Source organism: Eulemur rufifrons, chromosome 29 (genome assembly GCF_041146395.1).
Source record: "Eulemur rufifrons isolate Redbay chromosome 29, OSU_ERuf_1, whole genome shotgun sequence".
NCBI lineage: Eukaryota > Metazoa > Chordata > Mammalia > Primates > Lemuridae > Eulemur > Eulemur rufifrons.
Window position 1 is genome coordinate 54438390 of NC_091011.1, and position 22117 is coordinate 54460506.

The 22117-nt window shown below is 32.0% G+C and overlaps 1 protein-coding gene across 1 annotated transcript in view; it reads left to right on the forward strand.

Annotated features, from left to right (window-relative positions):
- The window catches only part of PCLO (piccolo presynaptic cytomatrix protein), a 360664-nt gene that overhangs the window by 281450 nt on the left and 57097 nt on the right, over positions 1-22117 (forward strand). Inside the window, exons 13-17 of the mRNA XM_069462070.1 lie at positions 94-308; positions 7470-7520; positions 10773-10897; positions 13469-13495; positions 20873-20966. Of these exons, the coding sequence (XP_069318171.1) occupies positions 94-308; positions 7470-7520; positions 10773-10897; positions 13469-13495; positions 20873-20966 (512 nt within the window). The remainder of the gene's footprint in view (positions 1-93; positions 309-7469; positions 7521-10772; positions 10898-13468; positions 13496-20872; positions 20967-22117) is intronic.

Sequence of the window (22117 nt, forward strand, 5' to 3'; positions counted from 1 at the left end):
ATATCTTGCCTTTGTCACCTAGAATTCAAATAGTTCCCTAACCTGTGAAATGGAATAATATATAATATATAAAACCATTTCATTTTGTTGTAGTGGACAAAGCGAAATCCCCAGGGGTTGATCCTAAGCAGTTGGCAGCAGAACTCCAGAAGGTTTCACTACAGCAGTCACCACTGGTTCTATCGTCGGTTGTCGAAAAAGGATCTCACGTTCATTCAGGTCCTACATCAGCAGGGTCCAGTTCAGTCCCCAGCCCTGGGCAACCAGGGTCACCCTCGGTGAGCAAAAAAAAGCACAGCAGCAGCAAGGTAAGAAGTGTGCAGTGTGACCTCTGCCGTACTTGTTTCCTAACTCCTCATTCAGACCAGAGATAGGAAATAAAATATCATTTTCTGAAGTTTGTTTCTTGTGATTTCTCATTTCCTAACGATCTATCAAAACAAAAACATTTTTCCTCTTCTGAGTATATAACTGATCAAGATATATCAACAGGATGTATTTCTACATCTCTTAAAATATTTCAGTAGTTATTACTATGAAGAACTTGAAAAAATGTCTCATGCTTCATTTTTCCTGGTTCTTTTTCTTTGCTGTTGCATGAATTTGAGCTTCTTTGTGTATAGAATATTAGCTTTGCATCTTTTTGGAAATAAACAGATATATATTACATTAGATTTTATATTTAAGTAAAAAGGACACAGTGGACAATAAGAAACAAGAAAAATCAGTGACATCACCATTTTGAATTTTATTCCCAATTCCATACTAATAATTTTTTTCATAATGCAAATTTTCATTTGAAATAAATGCTTCTAAAACTATTATCTCAAAGTTGCTGGGAAGTTAAAAGGGATCATAGAATTAATTTTTTAACCTTACAAAAAGCAGATGAAAATGTAGACACTTTATAACTTGTCCCTCATAGGTTTGATTTTTAAGAAAAACTATACTTATGGTTAAGAAACACATGGGAAAAAATATTCTTTTGTTTAAACATGAATAAAGGTTTGTCTTTTTGTGGTGAGATATATGGGAGAGACAAGCTATGCTACTGTCAAGTAACTGGACATCAAAAAATAAAGTTTGTTTTTTTAACTATAAAAATACAGCAGATGTCACCCAAAAAATCCCTTTTATTTAGAAGCAAACAAAAAAAAGGTAGGTTGACCTTAATCATTGCATCATAAAATGACTCATTTCAAATTAAATATAGCAAAGCTTCACTAACAAAGTAATTTCAAGGACAGCTAAATTTCACAATAAATTTTAACACAGCTACATTTTACCATGTGCAATTATGTGTTAATTTTGAAGAATTGCCTTCTGGAGGCTCTATTTTAATAATCGCTTAAAAATAATTTATATGTTAGTCAACTAAAATGCCAACATACTTAGTACTGGATTCTGTTCTGTAGATGTTTCCATGTTATAAAAATATAATTTGAATGTATTTGAAGACAATTTCTTCTCAAATTTGGCACTTACTATATTATGCAATATTGTTTAAATTTTTTTATTTTTTAATTCACAAATATAAATTATATATATATATGTCATATACAAGATGATGTTCTGAAATATGTATACATTTTGGAATGGCTAAATTGAACCAATTAACATGTATTATCTCACCTAGTTATCATTTTTTGTGGTGAGAACACTTAAAATCTACTTTCTTAGCAATTTTCAAGCCTATAATTGTCATTAAGTTTAGTTACTATGTTGTATGATAGATCTTTTGAACTTATTTCTCCTATGTAACTGAAATTTTGTACCCTTTGACCAATCCTTCCCTTCCCCCCAGCCCCTGGTAACCACCATTCTCCTCTCTCCTTCTATGAATACAACTTTTTCAGATTCCACATATGAGAGATACCATGTAGTATTTGCCTTTCTGTGTCTGAATTATTCCATTTAATATAATGTCTCCAAGTTCATCCATGTTGTCACAAATGACAGGGTTCCTTTTTTAAGGCTGAATAGTATTTTGTTGCATATATAAACCACATTTTCTTTGCATATTCATCCACTGATGGACACTTAGGTTGATTCCATTATCTTGGCCATTGTGAATAGTGCTGCAATGAACTTGGGATTGCTGGATCATTTGGTAGTTCTACTTTTAGCTTTTTGATGAATTTCCATATCATTTTCAATAATGGCCATACCAATTTACATTCCCACTAACGATGTTTAAGGGTTTCCTTTTCTCCACCTCTTCACCAGCACTTATTACCTTTTGTCTTTTTGATAACAGACATTCTAACAGGTGTGAGGGAATATCTCATTGTGGTTTTTATTTGCATTTTGCTGGCTAGCGAGTTGAGCATTTTTTCATATAACTGTTGGTTCTTTGCACGTCTTCTTTTCTCTGCCCATTTTTTAATCAGGTTATTTGTTTTTAACATCTTATCACACTTGGGTTTTACAGATATTTTCTCCCATTCTCTTCACTCTAGGTTATCTCTTCACTCTATTGATTGTTTCCTTGACTGTGCAGAAGCTTTTTAGTTTGATGTAATCCCATTTGTCTATTTTTTTCTTTTGTTGCCTGTGATTTGGGGGTCATTTCCAAAAAATCTGTTTAGACCAATGTCATAGAGCTTTTTTTCCCTTATGTTTTCTTCTCATAGTTTTACAGTTTCATGTCTTATGTTTAAATCTTTAATCTGATCAGTGGCCGGTTAGCTCAGTTGGTTAGAGCATGGTGCTAATAATAAATCTTTAATCTGAGTTGATTTTTGTATATGGTATGAAATGATTCTAGTTTCATTCTGCATGTGAATGTCCAGTTTTCCTAGTGCCATTTTGTGTTCTTGACATCCTTATTGAAAATCAATTGATCATAAATTCATGTATTTATTTTTGAGTTTCTCTATTCTGTCCCTTTAGTCTATATGTCTACTTTTATTTCACATCGTTATTTTGATTACTATACCTTTGTAGATTTTGAAATCATGTAGCATAATGCCTCTGGTTTTGTTCTTTTTGATCAAGATTGCTTTGTCTATTTAGGGTATTTTGTGGTTCTATATAAATTTTAGGATTTCTTTTCTATTTCTATGAAAAATATCATTGGGGGTAGATCACTGGGGGTGGCATGGACATTTTAACAACATTATTTCTTCTAATCCATGAAATATCTTTTCATTTATTTGTATCTCCAATTTCTTCCATCAGCATTTTATCATTTTTAATGTAAAGTTCTTTCACTTTCTTGTTTAAATTTATTCTTAGGCATTTTTATATTCTTGTAGCTATTGTAAATGGGATTGTTTTCTTAATTTTTTTTGGATAGTTTATTATTAGTGTATTAAAATGCTACTGATTTTTCTATGTTGATTTTGCATCCTGCAACTTACCTGAATTTGTTCATTAGTTTTACAGTATTTTGGTAGAGTGTGCAGGGTTTTCTGTATGTAAGATCATGTCATCTGCAAACAGGGACAGTTTTACTTCTTTTTTTCCTTTTGGATATCTTTTATTTAATTCTGTTGCCTAATTGCTCTGGCTAGGACTTCTAGTACTATGTTGAACAAATACTTATATTTTTCACGTTATTAGATTTTTCATATATTCAGTAGTTTAACAACTGCTTGTTAGGTACCCTAAGGGGTAGAGCACACACTAAATCCACAAAGTCCTTAATCTCAAATATAAAGCTAAATATTTTGGATTTCAGAGATTATTTTTTATATTAGCTATAAGATATAGGCCCTGGGTTTCCAAAAGGGCCTGTATCTTATTCTACTCTTAAACTCTCTTTTTGGTCAATCTTAACCACTATGTACCTTCAAACATCATTTACATGCTTATTATTTCCAATTTTATTTTTAGCTCCTGAGTTATAGACTGATATTTCTAATCACTTTCTCGATATCTCCACCAGGAAGACCTAGAGACCTGACAAACTATGAAAAACAAAGTTTCCAAATCAAGCACATTATAGTTACCTAAAAGTCTATCATCCTGATTTTCTTGATTTTAGCAAGTAACATCACATCCTCCCAGGAAATGAAGCATCAGTTTAAGAGCACCATTGCTTCTTCTTATCTCTTCATTCATACTATCTAATCATTTGCTGAATTCCAATCCTATGAATTCAAACTTTCTAATAAGTCTCTAGTAATTTTTGGTCTTCTCTTACTACTAGTCACTCCACTCACAAGTCTCTTTCCTCCTCTTGAACTGCCCCCCAATGATCAGATCTGTGACACAAGTATATTATGGGAGTACAAAATTTTAAAAGATGTCCCTGCTCCTTGGAATGTCCTCTGCCCCACCTTGGTCTAGCCTACTGATTCTAAAAGGGCCTGGTCAAATGGTTTTTCTTGGGAGATTATTACAGTAAGCACAGTGTTGCCAGATCTTTACTAATAGCCTTGCAATAGGTATTCTATTTATTAGAGTTTTCAACTCATTCCTACACCACAGACATTCTGAATGCTACCTTAATGCCAGGAGTCATACTCAATATCTAAAATATAAAGACGGAAAAATCCCTTGCCTGTGTACAATGTAGATCAGTAATTCTTAAAGCATGTTCCCAGTCTAACAACATCAAGATCACCTGAAACTTGTTAGAAATGGAAATTCCCGGCCCCACTTTTACTACATCAGAAACTCTGGAGATGGGGGCTCAGAAACCTGGGTTTTAATAAGTTCTTCAAGCGAGTGTGAGCCCCTTGAAGTTTGAGAAGTGTTGATCTAATTACAGATGAAGAATGATATGTAAAAAGAAGCAGTGATGTGTAATGTTAGAAGTCATTAAGAAGTAGAGTGAGGGCACCTGAGAGAGTGGGGTTAAGAAACCTGGTGTTTAACAAACCAATTTTGGTAAAGGGGGAGAAAATGGTCACCATTCCAAGCAGAGTGCAGCATGAAAAAAGTTCAGAAATAGAAAATTGCATGCCTAGAACATAGGTTTATAAAATAAATAGGAATAAAAAATTAAGTGGAAGCCAAGGTGACTATAAATTGGAGAACATTATGTATATGCTGTTTCTGGCTTTTACACTACAATTTACAGGTAATGAAGAGACAGCAATTGGATTTAAGCAAAAATGAAGAATAATAGGAAGCCTTCCTCCATGAAGTCTTGACATATTCTAATCCTTTCCTAAACTCAGAAGTTATCCTTCCTTCATACTTCCAAAGTGTCAGATACTTTATGTGTCTCTTAAGACAATTTATATCTTGATTATAGTTACCTGTTTGGCTTTTCTACCCTCCCAGTGTGCTGTAAGCACCTTAGGAGCCAAGAACCATTTATTTTTCTCTGTAGCTCCCTAACCATGGAGTAGATTAGCATGCACAGAACAGTAACAAAATAAATAAATGTTTGTAAATTAAAACATCAGTGGTCACTTGTAAGTCTCTAACATTATGGGAGTACAAAATATGATTCATTGTAATGTGTTAACTTTGGGGGCAATGATTAGAAGATGAAAATAGGTATAGTGGGACAAGCATTAAGGAAATGCTATTGACAGGTTTTATGATATGCATTAATTCTATTCTGTGTCAAGACTGTGAGCCCATGTAGTTTTACGGTATTTTTTCTAAAATACAAAGTTATAGAGCTACACTCTCCAATGCAGTAGCTGCTAGCCTCGTGGTAATTGAGTGCTGCAAATGTGGCTAGTCCTAATTGAGATCTCCTGTGGATGTGAATGACATGCCAATATTTCAAAGAGCTGGATGCAAAAAAATGTAAAATATCTCATTACAATTTGTAGATTGATTTCATGGTGAAATGATAGTATTTTGAATGAATTGGGTTAAATAAAATATAATAAAATTTCATTGGCTTAATTTTACATTTTTATTATGACTACTGGAATATTTTAAATTACTTGCAAGGCTCACAATATATTCCACTGGACAGTGCTTGCGTAGAGATTGCTTAACTATTGGTAGTAAAACTAATCAAATCTGATTATTTTTATATGTATAATATGTACATTTTTAATTGAAAAATTATTTTCAGTAGATGCTAACACTCTTGAGGGGATACTACCTATTCAACTTTATCTTCAACATTAGCAAGTGCAGAGTTTCTTGAAACATTTTTGCTAAATGAATAAATAAATTTAATATTTCTTGACCCATCAACATGTATTATGCATAAAAGGCAATATTTCAATTTGTTCTCCAAATCCTACAATGCTAAAACATTATTGAGAGATTATAAAAACACAGAGTAATTGTCTGATGCTTGCATTTCTCCGAGTCAGGTAATATAATTTATATCCAAATAATGTTCCTCAGATCATTTAAAGAATTAATAGTGTTAACTTCTGTTTCATTAGGTATGAGATTAATTGACTGTTAAATTATAAAACTTATTAATGTAATAGAATATGTTAAAACTAAAATATTTTAATTAAAATTAGCATAATTATACATACAGATGTTTAAACACATCTATTAAGCATTTTAAATGATTGTTCATAAGTAATTATTAAATCATTAATAATATTCTAATTTAAATTGTTGCTTCTGAGTAAATGTAGAAAAATATGAATCTAAATGATTTAAATAAATGTTTAAATTATATAGATTACACACAGATTTTTTTCTTACATATTTTAAATCATTTTAATTGATGCTCTAGAAATCTCAAAATAAAATATTTTTGTTTTAGGTTCCAAATTATATAATTTTTTCTGAATAAAAGTGTAAGATATTAGATTAACAGAACTTTAATTACCTTGACTTGATAATAAATTACATATATAAAAATATTACTACAGTGAGGAAATATTACATCACATTGCCTGAAATTCTATTATAGATGTGGGGCCAGACACACTCTCTCTTCTTTTATAGAAATATTTCATGGAAATTTAACAAGTCAGCAGTCAGTCATTTGTTTAGCTGTATGCATTAGTTTATCAATCACTTTCTTGGCTGTTTTTAAGGCTTTACTGATATAAGGAACTTATTAAGGAAATGAGAACTTGTATGGGAAGGGATAGAATTTTAATTAACGAGTGTGAACTAATAGGAAGTGATTGCTTGGGAGTGAAGGGAGCAAGGAGGTGCTGACCATCCAGTAAAAAAGTACAAGAAAGTACTTTTATACCTTCTGGGCTCCTAGGCAGTTCTTGTATAAGAACAGTATCTTTTACATTGCTTTATAGATCTTTCAAACCTGTAAATACTTAAATTAAGTACTTTCACCCCAAGGAGTTCATTTTCTTAAGTAATTGAAAATACTGCTGGTATAAAATTACAACTTCAAAGCGGATTTACAAACATGAAAAATAGGTTTATGTATCCATAAAATTAAATACATATTGAGAAATATAAGTAGACACCATTATTCTAAAGCAGCCAAATGGATGAAATATATTTTCCAGGCAGTGTGCTCTGACCACATAGAAATTAATTTCGGAAGGAAGCTGAAATGATAAATTTATGAAGAGTTTATCTATTAATGTAATATATGTTCTTTAATATTGCAGCCTACTGATGCAACAAAGGTTGTCTCTCATCCAATTACGGGGGAAATTCAGGTATGAAAGATTTTTAGAAGCCATCATTATATTATCTTTTTTGTCTGTTTCTTGCCACTGGTCTACTGAAATCATAAAGACACCATTAGAATCTTTCTTATTCTATACCACATACAGAATTGTAAAGGAAAAGTGCAATTTTATGGAATAATATATTAATAGAACATAAGGTTTATGAGCTCTAATCAGAGCTCTGGATTCCTATGCTTTGAAATCTGCCTGCCAGCTTAGCAGGGTCAACACATTTTGTGCCTCAGTTACTTTATACTTGAATGCATTTTGAACATGACAGACTCTCCTGGAAATTTGAAAGTTCTTCTTTAAGAGTTTCATGAGTCTGATGGATTTTTGTTCTTCCTTTGATCAATAATTGCTGAATAATTCTTATAGAGAAGTGTTTTTCATACCATGAGTCATAACCACTTTGTAATTTATAAAATCAAGAGATTTTTAACCAGGAAAATAGAATAAAAATAGTTAGATTACTATCCTTTTTTAGTTCTGTCTGTATGTGTTTCTATATTTGTGTATTATATAATAATATAAAATATATTTCTTAATGTGGGTCATAGTAAAAAATATTAGAAAAACTGTGTGTTAGATGATACCAAAAAGTAATTTAGAGTAGATAAGACATGTCATATAGGAAGAATTAACACAATACAAAATAATAATTATTTGAAGATAATAAGTTTCAGATAAAGGAAAGAAACTGCCTTAGCTGCATCTCCTACACATTTCCAGAGGAAATTTTTTAAAAAGACTTCAAAAAGGATAAAGATTTAAACCAATTTGAGGATAAGCCTAGAGAAAGAGGGAATGTGTTCCTGGAAGAAGAAATGGTACCAGGAAAGGTACTGCTCTCAGAGAATAATGAAATGAAGAGGTCAGCTGAGACTAAATTAAAAAGAACCTTGAACACAAGCCTAGGGATGTTAGCCAGTATATATTATAGCATGGTCACTAAATATCTTGGAGTAAATGAGAGACTATTTGAAAAGAATGTGTAATAAAAATTCACGTGGCAGTGGCCTATTAGAAATATTACAAAGGGGAGGACACAAAGACAAAGAAATCAATTAAGTGACTAGCTAGGTGTACAGTGATAAAAAGCAAAAGTGGTGTGTGAATATGGAAACAGAGAAAAAGTGCAGAATATGGGCACCTTACTAAGAAGAAAATAGCAGGACTGAGCCTGATTATCTATGTACTCCAGATCTTGCTGTCTCTGCTCTCTCCACTTATAGAAAGCCTGTGTTTCACCAGACCTGATCTTTCTTCATTTCAGAAACAGCGAAGAAAATGCTAGAATTTCTGATTCTTAATATCTTTCTCTCTCTCTCTAACCACTTTTTTTTAACTTGTGTCCTTGGACTAGTATTTGCTGTGTTCCTTTTGTTATTGTTGTTTGTTTGTCCTTATTTTATTTTGCTCTCACTTGAGAGCAAAGATTTAATTCTGTAGTGAAAATTTACCCTAGCAATATTTCTTCTTAACTCTTGGGATATTTTCTTAAGGCAATGATTTCAGTTATTATTATTAATGTTTTCTTTTAGAAAAACCTCATTCCAAATGAATCTTTATGTAGACAACCAAGCCATGAATCTGCCAGCGCTGGAGCTGTTGCAGTTGAGCATTGTGGGGGGCATCCCACGTGCTCCTAGAACTGACCCTGAGCACCTCCAGGTGTTCTCTATGGAGGGAATCCCACCTGCTCCTAGAACCGACCCTGAGCACCTCCAGGTGTTCTCTATGGAGGGAATCCCACCTGCTCCCAGAACTGACCCTGAGCACCTCCAGGTGTTCTCTATGGAGGGAATCCCACCTGCTCCCAGAACTGACCCTGAGCACCTCCAGGTGTTCTCTATGGCCATACAGAGCCAGTTTTGAAAAGCACTCTCTTAGGGTAGCCTGCAAGCTTTTATTTCAATAAGAAATAGTTGTGATGCTTCATCACTTAAAATTGGACTCCAAGGCTGGCAGAGAAAGGAGAAAATGGGGAAGTATTTCTCCTTAACTAAAGATTTGGAAGCTGTTCTAAATTTCAGTGATATTAATTGCAGATTATTTCATATTCTATATATTATTACCTCATTATAGCACACAGTTCTAAACTTCCCATTTCTCCTCTTCTTTGACAATACTTTGCTTTATTTTTCCACATTTATGGTCAGAGAGACTCTAGAGGTTTTTCTGAATTGAGACAGGCAATTAAAGATTTGTTTTTCTGCCAGGAAACATAACCAGACCAAAATTATGCTAAAATGAGGATTTATTTTAATTATGAAGTTTTAAATGAAAGTGTGATTCATCTAAGTTACCCTACTTTCAATATAAGCATAGCATGTCTGTTTTGTTTGGATTATTTTTAAAAGTATTTTTCTTTACGGATTTTCCCTTTGAAATATAGATCACTTCCTTTCTATTATTTAATAAACAAAAATAACATAAAACAGAATTAAGGTTTATTCTAAAGGATGCTAAAAGAATCTTTCAATTGTGAAAAAGAAAAAATATGTAACTCAATTATTTTGATTATGCAGGCTTCTCAAATATTTATTTGAATTACAAGTCTTTTACTATTCAGTCACAATTGTGCAATAGCCAATAAGCATCTAATAAGCAACACTGCTTCTTTCTTTTTCAGCTTCTAAAATTAAACAAAAAAAACAAACAGATTTTAGTTTCCTAATCTCTCAGTCTATTAGAAAAGCAGGCACAGAAAGAGAAGCTATAGGTTTAACATCAGATAATGTAATGTAGGAAGAGGTAAAATCTATGTATTCTTAAATATTCTTACATTTTAGTACTGACAGCTTTATCTTTAAGTAACCATTCCACCTGCTGCTAATTATCTGGCAAAATGCAAATGACAATTTATGATAAATTTATCAATTAGTTTTCAAAATTCTGGTTAATTGTAATCATGAATGTTAACAACATTTACTATTCTCCTAAGAGAAGAAATTTAGTTTAAAAATGTAACTAGCATTCACTGTATGATTTTCCTTCTAAATAAATTTTAGAGAGGCCAGGCCTTTTCACTGTGGAAAGAATGAACAGCATGTTTACTGGGAATTAAAATGTGCCTGGGAGCTCCCAATTAAATTAGACAGTAATTGGTCTGTTCCATTTCAAATAAAATGAAAATGATGCTTCTTATAAGAATTTTTAAAAAACACTGGTAAAATATTGAATGACAATGTATAACATATTTTTTTTAATAATGGAATATTTTGCTGTTCCCTAAAGCTTCAAATCAACTATGATCTTGGAAATCTTATAATACATATTCTTCAAGCAAGAAACCTTGTCCCTCGTGACAACAATGGTTATTCTGACCCTTTTGTTAAAGTGTATCTTCTTCCTGGGCGAGGGTAAGTAAAGAAACAATGTCTTCTAGGTATCCTATGGTTTACAATGTAGTATAGTAGTAGAGTGTCTTCCACTCTCTTCAAAGTCTCACCTTAATTGAGTTTTTTATCTTTTCCTTCGTTTTCTCCACACGTCTTATTTATTTATTTCCAATTAGTAGATAAGATAGAATTAAAAATTGGTAATTAAGCCTTAAAAGGTTTTGGAAGAGCAATTTGATAATAATAAAATTAGCCTCCAGGAGAGCAAATCAGCAGCATTTCAATTCTGGAAACTGTTCCCCTGAGGGATGACCAATCAGATTGACTGTGAAATCATTTAAGGACTTATTTGTGGCAGATTTAAAGAATTAGCTTACCATTCCCAAATTTATTTGAGAAACCAATGTTCAAGGATTCACAAGTTACTGTTTATTTTTATAGGATATGTGTGTTATCCATTATGTTAGATGTTTATTAAATGCCTTCCTGATGTATCCTTATTTATATGAATATTTCCCAATCAATGTTTTAAAAATAATTTTAAAAAGTTAAATTGGAAGTATTGACTTTGGTAAATGAAAAATATCTCTTTGAATCTCTTTTGTGATAGATAGATAGATAGATATATTGTTGATATAAAGCAAGGGCTCTTTGGAGATATTTAATTTTCACATAAGAAATGCAAATTGCTGAGTTCTGGTGCATAAATCAGTACTCAAGGATGGTTTCAAAGCAGTGATTTGGGCCGTATAAATTATGATACTTTTTCTAAACAATGTATATTAGCCAAATTAGCATGATGGATACATGAGTGATCAACATATGAAGGTATAATAAAAAGAACTCTGGGTTGGTAATTTGAAGAAGATGGTTTTATATTTTTGTTCTTTTTTTTTTTTTCATTTGGCAAGTGACATTTGAATTTTACTTGGAAATTTTCAATTTGGTACAGAAGTAGAGAGAAGAGTATAATGACCCACTATATATTCATCACTCAGCCTCAAGAGTCATCATTTACTGGCCAATCATGTTTCATTTCTATCCTTATACAGTCCCACCATCCAAATTATTTTGAAGTAAATCTCAACTATTATAATTTTTATGTAAATATTTTAGTATATATTTCTGAAAGATGACTCATTAAAATAATCTTACTACCATATATAACCATAATAATTTTTAAATTTTCAACTAATTCCTTAATTTTCCCAGGTGCCTCATAATATTTTCCTAGTTGGTTTGATGACCTAATTGATACTTATAGAACATGCTATCCATCAAGAGCAAATTACATATTCTCTTTCAAGTGCACATGGAGCATTCACCAAAATAAACTGTTTTCTGGGCCATAAACAACGCTCGGCAAATTTAAAAGCATTGAAATTATACAAAGGGTGCTCTTTGACTGTAGTTGTTTTGTTTGAACAGAATCCAAATTACAGTTATACACTACATTTGAATCTGCTGCTTACTAATTATATCACCACGGGCAGATCACCAATTTCTTTGAGATTCTGTTTCCTTGTCGATATTGAGAGCCAAGGTAGGCAGAATCATAATTTTTAGTTTGTCAAAACTGAATTAGATAATACTCAGAAAATAATTTGAAAATTGCCAGATGCTATATCAAATTCAGTATACAGCCTTTAATTTCATGCTCCCCAATAATATTGTTTAGAAACCTGGTATGGTTGCTCTAGTTTTAATTTACTGAACATTTTGAAAAACGCTCAATAATTTTACACAGAAATTACAATTAGCCACATAGCCCAGGAAAGGAGACTTTTTATTTTATGTTAATTAATTTACATCTATATATAGTAGTTGTAACTATAATTTGGCAACATCTTTTAAAGTGAGTATAACAAAAATAACAATAAAAATGACAAACCAATAACTTCACTCTGCCTTTGATTTGGGTCATTTGACCTCCAGTGTTATTTAATGATGATATTATGAGACAAGGAAATTACTGTCAAGGATTTGGCTCTAATTAGCAGTTGCTAATGAGTGAATGAAAATAAAGCACTGTCATTTATTTTCTATCTTCTCTGATAATATCCTGGAATATCATCTTTACAGAATATGAGAGTACCTACCCTTTATTTATTATAGGACATGTTTCAATTAGAATGTTGCAAACTTGCATAACCAGAAAGGACAGGCAGGTAACGTGACTATGTCAGTCCATTCTGTGATGACTAACAGGAATGGTGGGAACTGTAGTGAAATGGAGAGTAAGTGACCCACCTAAAGCTATGGTCATGCAGTATGTCAAACAAAACATCCCTGTTGGGTGAGATCTCGCTCAAAGGCAGCTAATATGCTACTCATATTCAATTCTTAGCTCTTTCATTAAATTATTCTTAATTACTACAGTGGCCAAGGTGTTGGGATTTATTATATCTGTGAAGTATTATTTCACTGTAGTTCTAAGATTTTTTTCTGCCTCATGTCATTTATAGGTTATGGTATAGCTCCTCTAATTACTATTCTCATATTTTCTTTCTTATTTCTGTTCCTAACTTTTTTCTCCCTGTCTTTCCTACTTTCTTGTTGTATCCTTCACTCTCGCTCTTGGAATCAATGCAGTCAAGTCATGGTTGTCCAGAATGCAAGGTAGAGTTGATTCTCTTTCAGTGTCAAGCTATGTTGTCATGTCTAGAATTATACTTTTTTTTTTTTTTTGCATTTTTATGTACATTCACCTGCACTTCAACTTGGGCTGTAACTTTGATTTTTCTACATTTTGTTATCTGTTGAATCAGGACTATAGCAATTGTTCAAACCACATTTCTAAATAGCTTTAGCAGATATGTACAAGAGAACACAAAAAAGTAGAAAATATTAAAAGCATAGAAAAGATGAATAAAGAATAACACCCTGAGTGTAGGCGTAACTAAGGTTTTTATTTATAATCTACTCACTAACACTTATTTAGCTTCTCATATGATAATCATAGCTTAAGTTCCCTTAGGTCTAACATTACAAATAAAAACCTTTATAGTCACTCCTCAAAAGAAATTAACTGATCTTCTGGATGTCTCCTACTAAGCGTGTATCTCTTCTTAAAGACAATAGGTGTCTGATCTTTTTGCCCTCATTTGAACCTGATATTGAAACATTTTCATTCCAACTTCTGCACCACAATATTATTGCTATGCAACATAGGATGCAATAGTCTGCTTGCCATAGTATATTGGCAGCAACATAAGAGCATCCTCCTTTGTTTTAAATAGTATGAAAATGTTTTCTGATATGGCTTATAACAAGTTGCATCATTACATTGTCAGCTAAGGCTATCCCTTAATACACAGCCAAAAGCATTGTTTTACTAATGTCTTTATTGCGTTACTGATTTAATGTGTCATTTAGTTGGGAAGGTAAATCATGTACCATCTGTAGCAATAGGGTGATAAGAATTTTAATCACACCCAGATTATTAATGATATAGCATTTGTTTTTGTCTGTGACATTAAAATTTGACATCTTTCTTAATCATGACGAGCTATTGCCCAAAAGAGGCAGTTTCTGATTTTTAGAGGCATAAATATTTAAATATTTCAAACAATAGCATGGGTCACCACAGCCTTTTTGGTGACCAGAAACTGTTTGTTTCCTTGCAGCCACACAATTACAAAAAACAGTGAAATGTGACACTGTAACAGATTCCTTGTGATGGCTCCTTCTCTCATCACAGACACAAGCCAGATCTCTCCTGTTGATATGCAAAATTAGTTTTGTTTCAAAGTGATAGTGCCATTTTTAGAAGAGACATTATCAGTGACATTATTCAGAATCTCCCTGTCTTCTCTCTAGAGAAAATTGGGGCAAACTATCAGAATGACAGTGATTATTTTTAACTTTATAAAGGGCATATTTGGTAAACATAAATAATGGTTAAAAGAGTCTGGGATGTCTTAGGTTACTATTTAAAAGATCTAGAAGTCACTTTCATTGTATCTTTGAGAATAGTCAACGTGAGAGGGAATTATATTGACAAGGTACTGACATCGCAAGTTAGATTATGGAAGCCAATGAGTGAAGTTCTTAAGAATTTGTGTTTAAATTTCAACCCTGACACTTAGAAACTGTGAGATTTCTCTATAACTAGTTCCTCCTCTGCTAAATAGGAATAATAACAGCCTTCTTCCCAGGCTTTTTGTGAAATACAGGGAGTAACACATCAACAGTGATAAGCATAATGTCTGGCATATAATAAGCTTTCAATAAATGGTAGTTGCTATTATTGCTAGTAATATGTATAAGTGTCATGTAACCAATGGTCAGTTATTTTCTGCAAAAAAGATACAGAATGTTTGGGCTACTGAATTACACGAAATTATTTAACACTAAATAGAAAACTAAACAACTTTTCTTTAATAATAAAAAGTAATATATCCTTCATTCTTAAAATTTTTGTAAAAAAGTCATGTTAACTAATAAAAAATTACACTAATCCAGTTTTCTTATCTCCTTTCATTTCCTCTTCCCACCCTTTGATCAATATATTTATAAATGCTGAAAGGCCAAATGTCAGGCAAGATGAGATGAGAAAATGACAGAGAGTCCATGAACTCCATACTTGCCCCTGGATAATTAAGAAATGGAAATGAGCATATATGAAAGGTCTCATTCTAGTTTTTCCTCATTACACAGTTAGGCAAAGTATAAATCTTTTCTCACTAATGAGCTTTTGTGATGATTGTGATTAGTTTTAGCTATCATATACCCAGAAACCCCATTCCTGGCTGGACTTTCTCTAAACAGCCTTGTTAGCATATCAAACTATTTCCTGTGGAATTTATGGTAAGGCAGGTAGAAGTGTTATATGTATTTACAATATGATGTCCAAAACTTATTTTGTTTCAATAGATTTGAAAGGAAAACAAAGAAGTATAAGCATGTTTTAAGAATCTATTGAACAAACATTTATTTTACAGACTATGTGCCAGACACTGTGCTGGGTGCAGGGATTAGAGCTGACGATACAGGCAGTAAACACACCATTGCACAGAAAAAAGGGCTTACAAATGGGATATGTTCTGCACGTCTTTCTAAATTAAGGGAAACAACCTCAGAGGAGTAATTTTGAAAAATTTTATAAAGTGTATATAATATTTATATAATAAGTATATGTAATATACATGTCGTGATTCCAGTAAAGGAAAAGGAAAACCAAAAAAATGTTTTTAAAATTAATACCTTCAATGTTTTAGATAATTCTATGAAAGTAAATACACCAAAAAACCATCATACGCCTTTCTTCTTTCTCAGTTTTTCTTTTGAAATTAAAAAGGGAAACTTGCAAATTGTTTTCTCTGCTGGTTTAGAGTAGAATAATTGAATTTCATATATTTTCTTCTGAAAGCCTTAAAAGTATATCTACTTATGACAAAATGGTAAATAAAAACAAATGAAAGAAAATGGAAATCTGTGAAAACTTCAAGGGGGTAAAAATTTTACTTTTTGATAAGTTCTGTGTCCCATCTCGATGAATTGACTTTTGTTTTTCCTTATTAATAAACTTCCTTCATTATTAGATATGGCCTAATTGTCCTAATGTAAAATCATTAATGTAAACTTCCTGCAAGGGAATATAGTGTGTTCACCAGACAAGGAAGGAAAAGAGGAAGAACTCCACTTTTTTCTCAGCCTGAATTTATGTTCACATTCAAAAATCCCCCTGCTAACTTGCCCATCTTCAACTTGTAAATCCACACATTTTGATATGGTTATGAGAATTTTGGAGTTTTCAATTGTGTAAAATGACAGCACAACCCATTGAATTCATACACAAGATGGTCAGAACGTGGTGGTTATAAAACAAATGTTACTGAGGGAATGGCTTTGTGTGGCCAGATCTGCAATCAGGAAATGCAAAGGATTTCGCTGGTGTTTACACAGGCCAGTCAGGGCTGGGAGCGGGCACCTCGGGACAAGCTGTGTTTACTTTTATTAATCCTAAAGGCAATAGATGCCTTGGATCTGGAGAGAATTGGAGAATCAAACTCATTAATATAAGATTAAGATAGTCTATTAAAATAAATATTTTAATTTTTTCTCAATCAGTTTAGGTTATTTCTGAAGGAACCTGGTCAAGAATCAATATTTATATTATCCCTAATTGTTCCACAACACTCATTTAGGATATATCATTCAGAATTTCTCTTGGCAACTCTAAAGATGACTTAATTTTTTAATTAATGTGATATATGTGTATATGTATATGCACATTATACAGAATTTATATATATAAAAATATATATTTAAGTTGAGGTAGAGAACTTTAAATTATAAAGAAGACAAACTAGACATCTCAGCTAGTGAAGCCTGCAAGGAAGAAAATAGATAGATTAGTCACATTTTATGATAGGCCTAATCAGTTGAGTTTTTATAATGTATGTTTGAGAGCAAGAAATCAGATTCTCTATGTTTGAATCCTGGTCCTACCAGTTAAATAAATATGCAACCTTGCCAATGTGCCTTAATTTCTCTGAGCTTCAGCTTTGGTGGAGTTATAAAATGGAATCATAAATAATACCTGTCTCACAGGGTTGCTTGAGAATTCAATGAGTTCATACATGAAAAGCACTTAGAATTTTGCCAGAGAAAAGTAGGAATTTAATGTTATTATTTTAATCTGCTTACTTTATAAAGTACTTATCATACATGAATGAAATATATAATCATCTGTCAATACAATTAAGTATTTGTAGTAGTACATCTTAATAAAGATGTACAGTTCCTAGTGCAGAGTTAGCATTCAATAATTTTTACTAGGTGTTTAAGTGAAAAAATGATTAAATGTGGATATGAAAAGTTTTAGTAAGAATTATTCACAGGTATGGATTAAGAAAAGATAGTGACTGATAAATCTTTTTGAAGACATTTCAATATTGCAGACTATTTTAATACATATTGACATGCCCAGAAATTTAGTGAAAGTACATGAGTTTGCATTTCACATTGTCCCATCATGTTAAATAGTCTGCATTCAATTTTTTAGAATTTGAAAAAAATTATTTGCCTACTGTTCACTATATTATGATTCTTATCCTTAATACGGCTTTCCTTTGCTCTCACCACCTTGATAACTAAAACTAAAACAAATAGAAACTTTAAAAATCATGCTGACATACGTTTGTTTTCTAAGTCCACCTGCCTATAGGAATAGCCATGTAGCAACCCAAGTTTGCTATTAGCTTAAAAGTGGTCACGTTAATTCTTCCTATGTCATGATTTAAAAAAGACTCAAAAATATAAAATTTAAATGGAATAGCTTACCAAAGATTGCTGATTTTTTTAGTTTTTATTATAAAATATTTCAAACTTAGTGGAAATTATAGAAAATACCCTAATAAATAACCTGTGTGCTTACTGTCCAGTTTTATCAAATCTTAACATTTTGCTATATTTGTTTCAGATGTTTTTGTGATAAAAGATATTTTACAGGTATCCTAAAACCCTCTGAAATCACTTCCCTGTCCACCTAAAAAAACTTCACTAACTTAAATTTAATATTTATAATTTACAAGTTTTCTTATGATATTAATATATATGTATGTTATATATACATGTATACATGAATAATTTATGGTATTATTTCATACAATTTTATCTTTATATCATACCTTACTATATTTATCCTTCTGCAAATTTTTCATCTAGATTTTTTCAAGATTTATCTAGATACATGGATGTTTATTTAATTCATTTTAACTGCTGCTTACTATTTCCTTGAATCAATATCATAATGTATTTATTCATTCTCTTATTGACTTACTATTAGGAACAATATTGCAGTGAATGATTTTGAACAATTTCATATGCACAGGTGGGAGAATTTCTCTAGAGTAGATGTGGAATTAGTAGGAGTGGAATATTCTGGGAGTTTGGGTATATAAACTTAAACTTCATTAGATACTGACAAATTTATATAAAAAGTGTGTGTACAGACTTATACAGTACTTTCTGTCCACTGTCTATAAGAGTTCCTCTTTCTTTAAATTGCTGTCTGTACATTTCCCCGAAATTGTTTGCATTGTTTGCATCCCCAAATTGTTTGCATTGTTTGCAGTAATATTGAAAATTACTACCCTTGTATATGGCTGGGAAGAGAATAAAACCAGAGAGACAAGAGAAATATTTGGCTGTAGGGCCATCTCTAAAAGTAGGTGGTAAGCTGGAGTTTGATTCTCAGTAGCTTTATCAAGAGTATATAAGTAAATTAATGGCTGAGGGAAAGTATTAGGCATTCCAGGATATGGCAGTGCCTGAGATGAGAAATTGAGCGAGTTTATATTGCAAATATAAATTTGCAATATATCTGGAATGACAAAATTGTCAAATCCTGTTCTTATTTGTATACACTTAAAGAGATTGGTTAGAAGTGAAAAGAATGTTGCTTTATTTCTTAAATTGGATTCAGTTCACAATGGCTGATATGTGAGATGTTAAGAGACAAACTCAGTGGTTCTCAGTCTTGGCTACACATTAGATTTACCTGGAAGCATTCGAAAATCCTAATGTCAAGCCTCACCCAGACTAATTAAATCAAACTTTCCTTGGGGTGCGAGCAGAGGTGGGAGGGATTTGGGATGGAGTACTAACTGCCCACCTCCCACCCCCAGAACTCAGATCCCCAGGGCATCCCATTATACACAGTCAATATTGAAAATTACTACCCTTGTATATGGCTGGGAAGAGAATAAAACCAGAGAGACAAGAAAAATATTTGGCTGTAGGGCCATCTCTAAAAGTAGGTGGTAAGCTGGAGTTCGATTCTCAGTAGCTTTATCTAGAGTATATAAGTAAATTAATGGCTGAGGGAAAGTATTAGGCATTCCTGCATATGGCAATGCCTGAGATCAGAAATTGAGTGAGTTAGTCTGGCTATAGTTTGGAATAGAGCTACAGAATACAAGGGTCAGGACCCGGTCTGTTTAGGGAAAGGCAACTTGTGAGGTACAAACGTGTATCAGGACCCCAAACAAATAGGTTGATTTTCAGGACTCTAATGCTCACCAAGGATGAAGTGTTATCTAGGAACTGAGATATAAAGTCTAGGCAGAAAATTGGGAAAAGGCAGTGATAATTTAGAGAAAGCCCTTGCCTGTGTGGGTACCGTTTGCTAATAGCAGATTGCAGTAATCTGATTCCAGCCCCTTCAGCTGGCTCGTGCCAGCTATAGATGTTCTGCCAGACTTAATTAGGATAGGTTTTGAAAATAAGTTCTTTTTAAATGTGTGGAATATAAGCTTCTAACTATTGCTTAGAGAGAATGGAAAAGTCAGGGATTAACACAAATACCCCAAGTTATAATGAATGAGGAAAGGATTTTGATTTGGTTCATCAATTGTAACATAAGCTACTGACATAAAACAAGAATTTATATTTAATTAGTTACTTTGTAACTACATTAAATATAATACTTTACCAAGAGTGTCAAAATGTGCTTTAAATATTAGATAACAAATGTTTATGGAATTTCAGCAGAGGGTGAAAATAACAACAGCCATTCTTCATCTTTTTCTCAGTCAATACAATCATTACAATTTTTTATAGAAAAAAAATGAGTTAAAAGACCATTTAGTTTTCCTGCCATGATTAGATGCAAAACTGTTGGAAAGTTAAGTACCAAATTATTATTTGTGGGCAAGAAGACATTGATGTTACCATATAGTTCACGTAATTATCCCCTATACTCAGGAAAGACTAAGATTTCTAGAAACATGGTATAGTTAGAACACCTATGGACATTTCTTTTAAAAAATAATCATTAGGGCAAATAAAACTACAGGCATCTAACATATTTTAAAATTGTCATTGTGCATTCAACTTAAAATAAGACTTAAGACATGAGGGTGATGAGATAATTATATGTGCCTTGAAACAAAATATCATCTTGAACAGTTTGCATGTCCTTCAGTTTGACTGTGAAGTCATCAGTTAAGGTGAATAACCAAGATAACTCTTTCTTTTCTTCCAATTCAGTGCTGAGTACAAGAGAAGGACTAAGTATGTTCAGAAAAGTCTTAATCCTGAGTGGAATCAAACAGTAATTTATAAAAGTATTTCCATGGAACAGGTATGTAATGATTATTTCTAGGTGACAGATTTAGACTAACATAAGTGTAGTATTAGCACGATTATTCAAAGATTGGGACCTATATAAATTTTGCCATACAAAGAGTTGCATAAAATATGTGTAAGAAATGTAGCCAATGAAAAGATATAGGTGAAGTTTAAACATAGGGTACAAGTAAATGTGAACATTTTGACAAGGCAGCCAAAAAATAAACAAAAAGAAAATAAGACCACCGGTGGAACATTTTCCATTGATTATTTCAAAATTTAAAATTTTCAATTAGACTGAGCCATATTTGTCATATTTGAGGGGAATATATTTTCAACCAGCTGTATTTTGACTTTCATTAACAGTACAAAGGAAAAAAATAAAATTCAATGAATAGAAGTATATTACTCTATCAGACAACATTTTAGGAACGTTTCTCTTCTCTAAATTGAGGCCTAAACTGTACAGAATAAGACAAAATGATGACTAGTGTAAAGGATTATCATGAAAAATAAGTGACTCTAGGCAAAATTTCATCAATCTTTTTCTGAAAATCTACACTTCCTAAGTCTGCAGGAGTAACAGAAAATAACTGATAATATATAACATTGAATTCAGAGTGAAAAAAATACCAATAGAACAGGAAGAGTGCATCCACATAAAACAATTTATAAAGCAGCTGTCTTTCACAATGAGGCTTTTATTTTGTCCTCTGATAGATTAATTTGATTATGAAGTTGAAGCTGAATATAAATTATAATCTGGGTTCTTGAATTTAAAATAAGTTAAACTCATCTACAGAAATCAGACAATGCTACTATGGTTTGGGGGAATAGTTGAAACAAAAGATTTGCAATCTATGGATTTCTTATATTTAAAGAGTATTTAAAAATTGTGCTTTCTGTTTTAAAAATGAGGGAGTTAGAACAATAGGAAATCAGTTAAGAGTTACCATTTTGCTCACAAAATAATAAGGTCCCTTATAATCAAACTCTAGATTGAACAACAAAATCACTGAAATTTAAAATAATATTTAATATAAATCCACATAGTTATAGGTAAAATTTCCAGTATTTTTACATAAATGGAAAGGGTTTAAGGAAGTAAAAATAAATGTGTCTATTGTATAAGTGTAGTAAAAATTTGTGATGGAAAGATGGGGT